This window comes from Staurois parvus, unplaced genomic scaffold (assembly GCF_062004578.1).
Source record: "Staurois parvus isolate SC_StPar_1 unplaced genomic scaffold, SC_StPar_1.0 ptg000530l, whole genome shotgun sequence".
Taxonomy (NCBI): domain Eukaryota; kingdom Metazoa; phylum Chordata; class Amphibia; order Anura; family Ranidae; genus Staurois; species Staurois parvus.
In genome coordinates this window covers 11,775,659-11,791,549 of record NW_028318326.1, presented here as the reverse complement: position 1 = coordinate 11,791,549, position 15,891 = coordinate 11,775,659, and the positions used below count along the sequence as shown (strand labels likewise).

General features: G+C 41.4%; 1 protein-coding gene across 4 annotated transcripts in view; it reads right to left on the bottom strand.

Moving 5' to 3' along the window:
- TLK1 (tousled like kinase 1) overlaps window positions 1-15,891 on the bottom strand; it is a 326,263-nt gene that overhangs the window by 52,074 nt on the left and 258,298 nt on the right. For all 4 annotated transcript variants that reach the window (XM_089690525.1, XM_089690526.1, XM_089690527.1 and 1 more), the window contains 3 exons: window positions 12,564-12,639; window positions 8,831-8,877; window positions 929-1,024 (listed from right to left, as the gene is read on the bottom strand). In XM_089690525.1, the coding sequence (XP_089546651.1) occupies window positions 929-1,024; window positions 8,831-8,877; window positions 12,564-12,639 (219 nt within the window). The remainder of the gene's footprint in view (window positions 1-928; window positions 1,025-8,830; window positions 8,878-12,563; window positions 12,640-15,891) is intronic.

Genomic DNA, 15,891 nt, shown 5'->3' with positions numbered 1-15,891 from the left:
CCTGTAGCTTTCTCCAGGCAGCCTGTACTGGGAGGACTATGTACAGCACAGTGATGATGCCACTGCTAATTTTACAGGGTAATATCTGGGTTTTCAAGGGCATTTAGTGCACACAAAGTTAATTTTTATCCCTTGAGGCAAGTGAAGAAAATATTTAAATTAAAGTTTTTGTGTTCAGCTTTATTTAGGTTGCCCAAAACGGATTTCACCATCCTAGTTAAAGTGGTTCTAAAAGCTAGACATTTTTTTTACCTTAATGCATTCCCTGCAATAAGGTAAAAAATGTCCCACTAGTTGTAGTGCCCCCTTACCTCCCTTTATACTTACCCAAGTTCCATATTGATCCAGCGCTGTGCCCAGTCTCTCTTTCATTCCCCTCCTAGGCTCAGAGACAGCAGTGGGAGCCATTGGTTCCTTTGTTTATCAAATTCTGTGAGGAGGGAGCAAGGGATATGGCTGAGCTACGTGACACAATGAATGCACAAAGCCATAACAGGAGCGAGCCCGCAGGCGTGCCACCATAGGAAGAGGCTTCCTATGGAGGCACACAGAGAAAAGAATGATCCAAAAGTGCTGGCGGGGGACCGCAGAAGAGGAGGTACCAGGTTCTCTGTGCAATATCACTGCACAGAGGACGTATAACATGTTTACTATTTTAATTTAAAAAAAAACCTTTACAACCACTTTTACATTTAATGGTCAGTCCTAACAAGAAAAACAAATGTATGCTGCTGAAGTTAAACAACGAACTGTACTAGTTTTTCTTTTTTTATAAAACATGTCACAAAACACAATATGATTACACTTCATACTTATAGCTGCAACATACTTCAGCTTAACATGACAGAAGGGACTCAAAATCTTATAACCTCATGTATGAAGCAATATAATTTGGTTTTTTGAAACAAAGCACTGAGCCAGGACTCACAGAAGATGAAGGGGTGGAATGTGAGTGAGAGTTCTGTGGAGACCGTATTGAAGGAGGTAGACCTCTTACAGGACTGGAGCCATTCCCACCTTGGTACTGAGAAGACAAACACAAAGTTAAAATACAAAGAAGATCGTCACCATGGAAGAATGGAGGGGGGCATCTCCACAACAGAGAAACAGACAATAAAGCCATATTAGAGTTCTAGTGGGAATATAGTAGGATGAGTCAGCCCCCATTTCTTAGGTCTTGTTTACTTTAATAACAAGATCACCCTTGTCAAGCTGTTAAGCTGGCCAAACATTCACAGAATTGTGTGGAAATGTGTTTATGAATACTCAGCGGTACATTCAATAATGGCATCAAGGTTCAAGGTTGTTTACCTCCATGCAATCTATGCATGAAGGTAAAGAACCTCCTGAGTGAAAGCAGCCTCCCCAATACTTGAGCCCCATCATGATCCAGCGATGTGCACATGAGCCTCGGCTCCCCGGGGACTCTTCCTCCTCATTGGCTGAGACAGCAGTGGGAGCCATTGGCTTCCACTGCTATCAATCACAGTCAGTGAGCCAATCAAAGAGAGGGAGTGGGGCAGAGCCATGGCTCCGAGTGTGAATGGACACACAGAGCAGCGGCTTAAGAGTGAGCCTGCTTGGGTGCTCCAATAGTAAGCTGCTTGCTTTGGGGGCATTCAGCAGAAGAGAGGGGCCAGGAGCGCAGGCAGGAGACACGAGAAGAGAAGATCAGGGCTGCTCTGTGGAAAACCAGTGCACAGAACCGATAAGTATGACATGTTTATTATTTTTTTCTAAAAAAAACAAACAAATTACCTAATTTAATTTAATCTAATTTTGGGATGAATGGAATTTGCCAAATTAAAACCACATTCACTGCTAGAATTTTGTATATTTGAAACAATTTTCAATTCTGCCTCATCAATACAGTTGAAAATGATCGTTGATTTAACCCCATTACTTATTAGAAATTCCAATATCAATCATTTTTTTCTAATAAAATTTTACCCATGTGTGGTACCAGTCCACTTGAGTGTCTTCCTCTACACTGTAATACACCAGTGTTATTGCAAAAGGTACCATGGCAGACGTGCTATCACAGCACAGATAAAGCATAGCATGATCAAATGTTACCCTGTATAGTACACTAATCATATGGGAACGGAGGAATGAAATATGACAAATTACAGCCTTCCTTGCTGTCATCACAGGCAAAATCTGAAATGATCTTATACCTGCCAAGAACTCTAATGAGAGATTAGGAATATGTCAAGTTCCTTTTTGTCAAAACATCACTCTTTTTCTGAATCAAACACCACAAAGAATAAAAAAAAAAATCTCCCACATGTCAATCTTTTAATTACAACCATCTCTGTCAATTAAATTGATGCCAAGTTTAAAGTGGAGCTTTGGTTGAAAATTTTCAAAGTTTTGGATAGTTAGGCAGATTATACAGTAATACCTCGGTTTATGAATTTAATTTGTTCTGCAGAACTTTTCGTATAGCAAAGAATTCGTAAACCGAAACACCGTTTCCCATAGAAATGCATTGAAAACCAATTAATCCGTTCCAGAGGTAAAAAAAAAAAAAGCAAATGCTACTAAAATACAGCATGAGTTATTTTATTAACTCATGCAGTATTTTAGTAGTGGCAATCATGTGTTAATGTTTCAGCTGTCAGCGGGGTTCCCCACTGACATCTGAATGTAAAAGAATTGTCGGCAATTAAAAAATTATTTAAAAACGGCGTGGGGTTCCCCCTCCCATCCATACCAAGCTCTTCGGGTCTGGTATGGATTTTAAGGGGAACTCCCAAGTGGGAAAAAAAATGGCGTGGTGGTCCCCCCCAAAATCCATACCAGACCCTTATCTGAGCATGCAGCCCGGCATGTCAGGAAACGGGGGAAGGGGACGACAAGTGAGTGCCCCCCCTCCTGAACCATACCAGGCCACATGCCCTCAACATGGGGGGGGGGGTGCATTAGAGGCCCCCCCCCCCCACCAAAGCACCTTGTGACATGGGGACAAGGGCCTCTTCCCCACAACCCTGGCCAGTGATGATGGGGGTCTGCAGGCAGGGGACTTATCGGAATCTAGAAGCCCCCTTTAACAAGGGGGCCCCCAGATCCCAGCATCCCCCATTTGAATGAGTATGGGGGTACATGGTCCCAATACTCATTCACAAAAAACAACAAGTGTAGTGTGAAAAAAAGACAGGAAACAGTCTTTAACAAGTCCTTTATTAAAAATAAAAACTAAAAGAATGTCCCCCTGCAGTAGAGCCTGCTCTGGTGGTTTGACAGTTCCTAAATAGGTTAAATGGGGCTTCCAGATTCCGATAAGCCCCCTGCCCACAGACCTCCACAACCACCGGCCAGGGTTGTGGGGAAGAGGCCCTGGTCTCCATCAACATGGGGACAAGGTGCTTTGGAGGGGGAGGGGGGGGGGGGGGCGAGGCCCCAAAGCTCCCCCCCATGTTGAGGGCATGTGGCCTGGTATGGTTCAGGAGGTGGGTGGGCGCTCACTCGTCTCTCCCCCCCCCTTTCCTGACCTGCCAGGCTGCATGCCCAGATAAGGGTCTGGTATGGATTTTGGGGGGGACTCCCCCACGCCACGCTTGGTATGGATGGGAGGGGGGACCCCACGCCGTGTTTTTATTTGCCATGATGCTGGTTTTTAAATGTAATCACGGTTTTTTTTTTGTTTTCCTTCACTATAGCTCAGAAATTTAGCTGTCACTTTCCCCCCAGCTAAAAGAGAGAAAGTTTTCTTTTAGTTTATTTCCCCAAGTTAAAGAAACAATGTTTCCTGTAACTCCAGGGAAAGTGACTGCTAATCTTGTAAGCTATAGTGAAGAAAAAAAAAAACAAAAAAAAAAACCCGGCAATTGCATTTAAAAATCAGCACCAACATACACTTCATATTGCGAAAAAAAATTTGCAAAAAACTCGTAAACCGAGGCATTATTTTCAATGGATATTCATATGTAAACCGAAAATTATGTTATCCAAGGCACCACTGTATACACATGCTTTTCTTGTGCACCTTCTTGGACAGCCCCTGCCTTTCACGGGCTGTTATCTGCCTCTGGGAAACACTGCACATTCCACATTTCTCGGATAATTACACGTCCAGCATTAAAGTTTCAACAACCTTTTTGTAATACTGTCATAACTGTGTTTAATTGTGAAATAATTGTATTTGGATGGAATTATGTTTTCTGGTTTGTGCTCTCCAAGTGTATCCCTTTAACCACTTCACAAGTGCACTATAGCTGAAAGGAGGCTACAGTGTGGTTGTCCAGTTCTGGTAGGGCATCATATGACGTTCTCCCAGAACACGCCCCCCCCGCGTGCCCCCAGCGGCGCACACACCCAGCAGAGCAGTAATCGATGTATCCTACGAATGAGATAAAAGGCCAATCACAGCAGCCTTTTACCACGTGATCAGCTGTGTCCAATGACAGCAGATCACCAAGTAAATACAGTTGCCAGTTATCGGCAGCACTCTCCACATGCTATCACAGCGTGAGGAAAGTACTGCCAATAACCGGCAAATGTCACAGAGGACATCTGCACTGATAATCAGGGCACTGATCATCAGTGCCACCCACCAGTGCAGCCTATTAGTGCCCATGAGTGCTGCCTATCCGTGCCACCTTATTAGTGCCCAACAGTGCTGCCTATCAGTGCACCCTCATCAACGCACATCAGTGAAGGAGAAAAATTACCTGTTTGCAAAATTCTATAATAGAAAAAAAGAAAAACTTTTTTTTTTCAAATTTTTTTTGCTTTTTTTTGTTTATAGTGCAAACAATAAAAAACAGTGGTGATTACACTAAAATACATTGGGTATAGAAAAGAATCAACCCCCCTTTAAAATTCAAAAACAGAATCACTGAGTCAGAACAAGGATCACCTCCTCCTAAGAGTGACTTGTAAACTCAATCAGGAGTAGCTAATCACCTTCTAAACAGCACACAAAGCCATTTGACTTTCAACTCTGATCAGCTGTGGTCATTTTGATTATCTCAGCATGAAAAGAGCTTTCCTGGAGCATTTCAGTCCATGGTAGTGCAACTGATACAATTAACTATGGGTGGCAAAGCACTGTCAAAAGATCTGAAAACTTTCAAAGGCTTTATCAATGCCTAGAAGCACAGTGAAGTCTATGTTTAAGATGTGGAAGGTATTTGTAGAACACAGACCCTCCCTGGATCAGGATACCACTCCAAACTGGATGAAAGAGCCAGGAGGAAACTGGTCAGAGAGGATACCAAGAGGCCTACAGACGCTCCGAAGTAGATGCAGGAATTTATTACAAAGAGTGGGTCATTGTGTGCATGAAACAACTATATCACAAATTCTTCCCAGATGTGGCTTGAATGGGAGGGTTGTAAGAAAAAAAGCCACTTCTCAAGAAAAGCCAACAGGCATTCACGACTGAGCTTTTCCAAAACGCACCTTGAACATTCTGAGGCCACATGAAAAAGGTGTTAATGTCTGAGGAGACTAAAATTGAATTATTTGGCCTCAACACTAAACAATATGTCTGGGGAAAATCCAATACAGCTCACTATCCAAATAACACCTTTTCAAAAGTAAAGCATGGGGGTGGTAATATCCTGTTATTGTGGTGTGTCTATGCAGCAGGGACTGGAGAACTTGTCACCTGGCCCTCTGCCAGAAAGTTGTCAATGGGAAGAATGTTTACCTTCCCAGCATGACAATGACCCAAAACACACAGCAAGAATTACCACACAGTGGTTGAAGGAGAGAAAGGTGAATGTCATTGCATGGCTTAGCCAGAGCCCAGACTTAAACCCCATTGAAAAGTCTGTTGAATGACTTGAAGACTGCAGTCCACAAACAAGCAGTTCTGCAAAGAAGAGCAGGCAAATATTGCAAAGTCTAGAGTAGAGAGTTAGTACAGACATATCCTACAAGAGTAAAGGCTGTAATTAAAGCAAAAGGTGGTTCAACAAAATACTGACCCAAGGGGGTGATCCTTTTTCCAACTCGGTGATTCTGTTTTTGATTTTGTTACTGACATGTTGGTGTTATACCTGTCACTTGGATGTTGTAAGATGCACAAATACAGCTGGATAAAACAAAAACTGTAGCTTTCTTCATTTCAGATTACAAAGCAACAAAATGTGATTATTTTAAAGGGGGGTGATTCTTTTCTATTCCCAAGTAATTCCTGACAGAGTTTCTATCCTTTCCCAACTCTATACAAAAGGAAGAGAAGAAATAAAAAGTTTAGGTGTAGTTTCACTTTAAACCCACATGCAACACCTACTCTACCAATTCTCCGTGGGAGGTCAATAAAATTAAATTTCAAACCCCCCAGCAAATGACCTAAATAAAAATGCAGTTAGATGATGCGTCCATTAATCGTATTCTAGAAAGATACCTTGAGCAGTTAAAGTGATTGTAAACCCTCACCTTGTAAAACAACCCAGTTTAAAATAGAAATGAAAGGCAAAACATTTGGGTATAGATATTAAAAAACACGTTATAAATACCATTTCTCTTCCTTATTTATGAGTGATGACCTTCCCTCTTGTTCTCAGCTGCATAAGAGCTGGTGGAGGAGAAACAGCAGCACACTGAACATCCCAGTGAATGGCTGTGCAGGAAGAGGGGGGTGTCAGGACAAGTCTGATCATTGGAGAGGGTGGGTTCCCAGCATAGCTAGAGAACCTACAATGCTGTACTCTCATGCTTAGTGTAGCCCGTTTTTAATAGGAAAATAGGGACTGACAGGAACACCAGGGATTTCACATAAAAGGAAGCAATGCAAGGAGAACAGGATACTTTTTCACACAAGTACAAGTAACAGCAGGCACATGTCAGGAACATGAAATGTTGGGTTTACATATTCTTTAGGTGGATATAAAGGCACAAATACTAACCTATGCTCTGCATGCCTCTTTTGCAACAAAGCAACCTGTTGGCAATTTTTAATTTTGCTGCATTCAGTTCTGTTTTAACTGGAATGCTGTGCTATTTGGTACAAAATATGGCTTGGCTAGTCTAGTTCAAACCACCCCATCTCAAACAGTGTATAGAACCAATATAAAAAATGTAAATTCACAACCTGGCCTACAATGCTACAGAACAGGGCTTTTGATCAGGACATCATGGAACTTTCATTCTTTAAACCCAGAGCTCTACTCAGCAGTCTTTCAGAAGGAAACTCATATGCAACGTGGAGACTTAAAAGTAAAACTACAGGCAAAACGTTTTTTTTCATTTTAGATAGAGTAAGGGAGGGTTTTAACCCCTCTCAGTTTATTTTTTGCCATCTGTGTCACAATGGAGAAATTTACCTTCATTTCCTGTTCCACAGCCAAAAGAGGCAGTCAGACAATCTCTGAAAATTATGGGATTTCCTTGGGGACCCCCAGGTCACCAGAACTAGTGCCTCCATTGGATGATTTCCCCTCTATTTTAATTATACAGGATTTATATAGCACCAATAGTTTTCGCAGCGCTTTACAAAATGAAGGTAGACATTACAGTTACAATACAATTTGGTACAAGAGGAAACAGAGGGCCCTGCTCGTTAGAGCTTACAATCTAGGAGGAAGGGTTGAGTGATACAAAAAGGTAATAGCTGTGGGGGATAAGCTGATGGAAGAAATAAAAGGCAGTTAAGTAGTTAGAAGCAGGATAGGCTTCTTTAAAGAGAAAGGTTTTCAGCGCTCGTCTAAAGGTGGATAGATTAGGAGATAGCCGGACAGATTGGGGTAGGGAGTTCCTAGAAGCTCGGGAGAAGTCCTGGAGGCGAGCATGGGAGCTGACACAGGAACTAGAGAGCAGAAAGTCTTGGGAAGATCAAAGATAGCGGTTTAGTTGATATTTTGAGACCATGTTAGTGATGTAGCGGGGGGCAGAGTTGTGGATGGCTTTGTAAGCTGTTCGTATCATGAATTTTATTCATTGGGCGAGTGGAAGCCAGTGGAGGGATTGACAGAGAGGGGTAGCAAACACTGAACGGTTGGTAAGGTGGATGAGCCTGGCAGCAGCATTTATGATGGACTGGAGGGGGGATAGCCTATGTAAAGGTAAGCCAATGAGGAGGGAATTGCAGTAGTCAAGGCAAGAGATAACCAGGGAGTGAATTAGGAGCTTTGTGGTATCATTGGTTAAAAAGGGGCGTATTCTGGAGATGTTGCAGAGGTGGCATGATTTGGGACAGGGATTGGATGTGGACCTGAAAGGATAGTTCAGAATCCAGGGTTACCCCTAGCACCTTTGCATGGGTTGATAGTGGTGCTATTGATCCTGATCGAGAAATCAGGGGAAGAGGCACGTAGGGGAGGAAATATTATGAGCTCAGTTTTGGATAGACTGCGCTTTACTTTCTTGGGGACAGCCAAAATTTGAGTTTTCTTTTACTTTCACTTCCAATTATATTGGTAAACAGGACAAACAGAGTGGGCACAGACAACAATTAAAACCTGGCAGGTGGTTTAATTCATCTCCACTCCATCCAAAGCTAAAAAAAAAAAAAGGTTTTGCCTTTAGTTGTACCTTAAAATGGTTCTAAACTCTAAAGGTTTTTTAACCTTAAAAGTGGTTGTAAACCTCAGACATGAAATATGAACGCATATCCCCCTATGGTGTATAGTTGTCTCAAGAGCACTAAGTGTCATTTCTGTCTGCTGCTTTGTTCTTCTGCTATCAGCATGAGTCACTTCTGATAAATTTTCCTGACACCAAGAGAAAAATGGTGACAGAGGAAGGACCTCCAACAGATTGGCTACAGCTACCGATCAAGAAAATTCTACTTCTGTCAAGCGGGGACAGCAACACACTGATCGAAATTTGAATGGTCCAGGAGGGAGGGAGAAGATCTTATCCCATCTTTCAAACTTACATCAAAGTAGTCACTAATCTTGTGTCCTCGGCCTCCAATGTTCTTTCCTAGAAGGAAAAAAGGAACAAAGTGAACAATAAAATTCCTAAAAATAATGAACTAGTCTAAAAGATAGTAGAAACCTAAATCAGAAAATAATTATCTGAAGACATAATATTTTTCTCCATTTTGGAAGCAAGAAGGAATCCTGAAGTTATCCTAACAAAACAGGAACATAGAATTCTAAGGCACGCTGGCCTCAAGGTCGGTTACTTACTTGACAATGATGCTTGACTCATGAGGAGAGCCCTGAAGCCAGCATCTTTAAAATCAAGTCAGCAATGGCAGCTCTCAAATCTGTGTGCTCATGGTTTCCCTTTATAAATTGGCAGGCAGATAGAAGCAGTATTCTGGGAGTTTGGTTAGTAAAACTACAGTTAGGAAATATCCCAGTTTAGAATGGCAACACCCAAGTCTGAACTTTTGTGAACGAGACAGCAAGACACAAGAAACTGTACTGACAGAAGTATGTGACCTGCCACGGATTAGCTCCTTTTGAAAAGGATGTGAACACAGGTAATACATTCCACCTGCCTGTCCACCCTGTTTTCTACAGACTAAATATGCTAAAAGAAGCCGTAAGTTATGGACCAGTCTTGTATCATCCTACACTGGCCACTCACATGACCAGACATTTTTGCTCTACTATAGCACAAATTCATTGGCACAGGTATGTATGGAACTATATAATTAAAAAGTATACTTTTAGTATATCATTTCTAAATAGAAACAGCAGATTTGTTCCACAAACAGTGCTTAAGCATCTACAGTTCTTCCAGTCTCACAGAAGGCTATAAGCATATCCCCAATCAAACGTCAGATTACTACTGGCACCTCCTCTTCACTCCCTCTTTCTGTAGGGGTCCCTCAAGGTTCCGTCCTTGGACAACTACTCTTCTCCATCTACACCTCCTCCTATGGTCACTTGATAAACTCCCATGGTTTTAAGTACCATATCTATGCTGATGACACACAAATCTATCTTTCTACCCCTCAACTCACCCCTTCAGTCTCCTCTCGCATTACTAACCTACTAAGTGACATATCAGCATGGATGTCACTACACTTCCTCAAACTCAATCTTTCCAAAACTGAGCTCTTAGCATTCCCCCCCGCCTGTGCCCCCTCCCCTGACTTCTCCATCAAGATCAATAATACAGTCATCAGTCCCTCCCCTCATGCCAGGGTACTAGGTGTAATCCTAGACTCCCATCTATCCTTTCAGTCCCAAATCCAATCACTGTCCAATTCTTGTAGACTTTACCTCCGCAACATCTCCAAGATATGCCCGTTCTTAACCTCGGAAACCACTAAGCAACTTATTCACTCCCTTGTTATATCTCACCTTGACTATTGTAACTCCCTCCTCATTGGCCTACCTCATCTCAGGCTATCCCCTCTTCAGTCTATCATGAATGCTGCTGCCAGACTCATCCACCTTACTAACCGTTCTGTATATGCCACCCCTCTCTGCCAATCCCTCCACTGGCTTCCCATTGCCCAACGGATAAAATTCAAAACATTAACAAAAACATATAAAGCCATTTAGAACTCTGCCCCAAATTACATCACCGATCTTGTCTCCAAATATCACCCAAACCGTACTCTCCGCTCCTCCCACGACCTCCTGCTCTCTAGCTCCCTTGTCTCCTCCTCCCATGCTCGTCTCCAGGACTTCCCCCATCCTCTGGAACTCTCTACCCCAATTTATCAGTCTATCTCCTACTCTGCTCACTTTTAGGCGATCTCTGAAAACCTCTCTCTTCAGGGAAGCCTATCCTGCCCTAAGCTAATAATGGAATCTTCTACTCTTCCAACCAGTCCTTCCCCCATAGTTACTACTTTTGTACCACTAGCCCCTCCCTCCTAGATTGTAAACTCCAAGGAGCAGGGCCCTCCTAACCCTCTTGTATTGAACTATATTGTTGCTGTATTGTCTCCCATTATATTGTAAAGCGCTGAACAAACTGTCGGCGCTATATAAATCCTGTATAATAACAATATGGAAGAGGTCTTTAGGGGGCGGAGTCTATGAACAGGAAGAATTCTTCCTCCGAGGCATTGAAAAACTGGGCAAAAGAGCAGCCCCAGAATTCCTACTATTATAAGTACTTCAACATTTACAACTGAGTATAGGTCAGCATTAAAACTACCTCACGGTAAAGGTTATGCAAACACTTGCACTCAGACTACTAGATTCTGAGACATTTCACATTAAGCTGAACATACACTGGGAAACAATAGTTTCTTCTAAGTACTGTATATTTCTCCATAAATAGCAGTATCTTCTGCATTATAATGTACACAAACATAAATGGTAGGTGTATGCGAGCGCACAAAAAACGATCAGCCTTTATGCACCAAGGTAACCAAATGAACCTCAAATAACTAAAATATACAAGAACTGTGCAGCGCTAGTCTTCTCATCCCAGAGATCCAGCCACTGTACATCCACTCTGCAGTGGAAGTAGGAGGTCAAGGAAACTTCAACATTGCAAGGCTGAAGAGAGAACTGGGAATTCGTATAAAAGTGGATCTCTGGTATTCACCTGATCAACACTTAAAGCCCCAGGATCCATATATTCTGTGAGGGATTCAACCCCATTCCTGCCATAACTCAGATGACCTTGATGACATCAGGATTTATTATACAAACGCGCATTTTATTATGCGTTCCGGTGAGTGCACATTTCTTCTATACCGGATTGCACAAGCACCGAATTAAAGAGAATGCAGGATTCCTATGAGCACTTACAGTCACTTTATGAACATTCTCATAATGTTTTTTATATGTGCCTTTTTATTGAATTTTATTTAATTTTTGCGCTGCACATTTTTTGTATATTAATGTATACAAACATACCTACACATATTGCACACACCAATGCCTTTTATACTGTTTTCCAAAGGGGTCCCCATTATTCAAAACTAAAATGTGGGGTAGGTGCACATTCAGGGTCATTCTTTGAATCACATTACTTTTAGCACTCCCACACCCCTCTTATTAGCTGCAGACTCCCAAATTCCGCAATCTTTGTGTACAGGACCAACATGCATGATCCCCATCTTATCTTCCCATGCAACTGATCTTTGGTTGGCCTGGAGCAACATACCAGAGAGGTGTGCAACCCACTAATGGATGCCCTCTATCATTATGCAAGAACTCTTAATTTTTCATTACAATATGATAGGTATACTTTAGGGACTTAACACTATACATTATGTTAGCAATCAATACTTCAATAACTTTCTTAATACCTATGAAGTATACAAAGTTTTTTGCAGCTTGTGATAAAACAGAGATTACAGCTGATAAAATATATGACCAGAAAATCAAGTCAGAATTCCCAGCGGCTATAGGATGATTAGGCAGAATGTCACCTACATCATGTTAGGAACAGATGTACTATAGGACGCTGAAATAAATAATGAGGTTATTGTGAAATACATTGGAAGGAGATCTATTTTAAAAGTAGACAAAAGGTGTCCATCTTACAAACTGGTCACTTGGAAATCCTGGGCAGCACTGACACTTTTAACATAGCTCCTACTGGATCCAATGTAATTAATGGACCCCTTTTGGATGTAGAGAGGAATATATTTGATACCATATGCAAGCAGAGCGCCCAGTCCCATGGAGGAATTTGAATCCAAATTCAAATGTGTTGCATAAAAAGTAAAAATAGTTTATTACCTTGACTGCTTTCACTCTGATTCTCTGCTTTCCTCTTCCTCCCCCGTGAAGAGTCTGGCTGTTTCTTTTCTGGAGTCTGGAGGACAGGAGAGAAGATAGACAAAATTTCTGATAAGAAACTTAATAAAGTTAAACGTCAATTGAAAAAAGTAACTATCGCAGGACAATTTCAAACAAAATAATCATGTACAATAAAACAAGAAAGTGTGTGAAATTAGGTTTGTATTGGTAAATCCAATATCCATTAGTACAGCATTTTTTTTTTTTTTCAAATCAAAAATTTTAACCCAGATGCCCTATGCCAGTGGCTGCTTGCTCAGAGAAGGCCCTAAAGTGCAAAAAAAAAAAAAATTTGGTCTCCAACCATATTTACAGGCTGTCGCAATAGGCTACCCGCCCCTTGTGTAGGTACTTTCAAGTGCTCCCCTGTCATCTCCAGAGCCCTGTGAAATATCTGGTACAATTGCATAAGGGGGAACACTGAATAATCTTCTTATCCTCATATGCAGTTAAAAAACCCAAAATACTATCACACGGGCAGGCGGAGGTTCTCCAACTTTGAGCAGAATCGGGTCTTCAGAAGGTAAACAGGTCAGTGAGGGAACACAAGCAAGACCAATCTGAGTAGTTTGCCTATCAGGAGAACCTGTTTCTTTGCTTTGGATGGACAAACTGACTGGTATATTTATGGACCCAATTCAGCAGACATGGGTGCAAAGTCATTGCACCAAAAAGCGACAAGTATTTGTTTCCAAAATTCATCAATGTAATATATCCTGTGGTTACCATACAATTTTAATACAAAATATGCACTTATCCGCAAAAGTTTCAAAGCAAAATCGGAAACCAAGATCACGAGGGCCAGGCTGGTTAGAGCTTGCAGAAAACAGAAAAACTCAAAAGTAAAATAAATTATGTAAAAATGATGTGCGGCGCTAAGAAAGGTATAAATATAAAAATAGTGTCTAATGATAAACAAAATCAGATCAAGATTCACTGATCATAATAAATCATAAATAAGTTCATCAGGTTACCAAGATGCTCATTACTCTTGCGTCTTCCTGGATAAGGTGAATGTGCAAAAGGTGTATAAACAATGCGCACTCATCAGAAAGCGCAAGTAAATGCGCGTTATAAATTTATTCTGATGTCATCAAATGGTCATCGTGGGTGATGGCAGGGATCTAGTGCCTCTCCTCTGTGGGTGGGTCCCAAGGTCTAGGCTGGTTGCTATCAAAGTACTCCAGAGTTCCCTTGTGTGGGATAGGTAAGTGCAATCCTCTGGGTCTAATGGAGGTTCCCAGCCCCACTTTTGTTCTGACCACACTTCCAAGCATATTCCTACTTCAGACAATATTGTCTGAAGTAGGAATATGCTTGGAAGTGTGGTCAGAACAAAAGTGGGGCTGGCTGGATCAAAGCACTTTGAAGGGGCTGAAGTAATCTGCATTTCAGGGAGTTTTTGGTTTCATAGCTACCCTAACCTCCAGAGAAGGAGCCTCCATTAGACCCAGAGGATTGCACTTACCTATCCCACACAAGGGAACTCTGAAGTACCCTGATAGCAACCAGCCTACACCTTGAGACCCATCCACCCACAGAGGAGAGGCACTAGATCCCTGCGATCACCCACGATGACATCAGAATAAATTTATAACTCGCATTTACTTGCGCTTTCTGGTGAGTGCGCATTGCTTATACGCCTATTTGCACATTCACCTTCTCCAGGAAGACGCAGGAGTAATGAGCACCTTGGTCACCTGATGAACTTATTTATGATTTATTATGATCAGTGAATCTTGATCTGATTTTATGTTTATCATTAGACACTATTTTTATATTTATACCTTTCTTAGCGCCGCACATTTTTATATTATTCATTTCAGGGTTATTTTGCTTACCTTGTGCTTGGCTGCTTTCACTTTTAAAGTGTATTTGTGCGCTCACATTTATCCATTTTATAAAATAAATTATGAAATGGAAGGCTCAGACATATAGAATACAAGCTGAGTTTTAGCTGTGGTTTACACCGAATGCGATTTCTAAGTGGTGCGATTTAGTCTCATTACTTCAAAGCAGCTCTTATATAGACACAGGTGCAATTTCAGTGCCGTTTACTTTATAGTCTATGAGAGTTAAATCGCACTGAAGTGGCGAAAAAAGTAATGCAGTAAAAAATTTTCAAATTGCGCTAGTATCAATGGCACCGATTAAGACAGTAGAAATACATTAGATGCAACTTCAGGTGTGATTTGTAAATGGCATGTGGCACCTGAAGTCGCAGCGGTGTGAACCAGGGCTTAGGGTGGCTTTACACTGCCCCTGCTGGGGATCGCTTAACAGATGATTTTCTGCAGGTTCGCTGTGCTTTCCCATATACTTATGACCTTTGGTTTTGGTGCGTTTTCTGTGGGAAAGCACAGTTAACCTGTGCAAGAATGAATGTGCGGAGCAGCGTTCACCGTGGATGTGAAATTGAAGTCACCAAGCTGACAGATGAGAAGGAAATCTAATTGATTTATCTAAAGAGCTGCGTTTTCAAGCGGTGTTTAAAACTTTCCGCTAATTTGCGAAAGCTTTAAAAGAAATGGGAGAGCACTCCAGACTAAAGGTGCAGTACTCCTATAAGAAACACACAGGATGTGTGCAATAAAGCTTCAACCAAATTCTATTTGATCATGAAGTTCTCTAAAGAAGTGACCAAAAGTGTAAGAATAAGGCAGCAATCTATTGGTCAACTAATGATTATAAGTCAGTGAAGGAAGTAAACTATTACAGAATGGCTGGACAAGAACTCAGATGCCCGCTGAAAAACATAGAACACTAGGACTCCTTCATAATAAGTATTGTTCATTTTTATAACCCCATGCAATACTGAAAATGTCATCTATGAATGGTAATGTCATTTGGCATACTTTTGTTTACATTTTCCTTTAATCTCCATTTATATGGATAGCTGCAAAGAGATAAAGAAATAGGGGTTGATTTACTAAAACTGGAGTGTGCAAAATCTGGTGCAACTCTGTATAGAAACCAATCAGCTTCCAGGTTATTTTGTCAAAGCGTAATTGAACAAGCTGAAGTTAGAAGCCGATTGGCTACCATGTACAGTTTTAGAAAAAACAACCACATAATTTCCCAATCTTTAGAACAATGGTTGCTATGGGACACTGCACTTTGTTCTTTGATTCATTAAAGTGTTACTAAACCCACAACAGTAAAATCAGTCTGTATATGCAGTACAGCATGCTAGTTATACTCACTGTGGAACCTAAGGGGTTAATCCTCCGCATTGTGTAAAAAGGCCATTTGATCCTGTTTTCTCTGC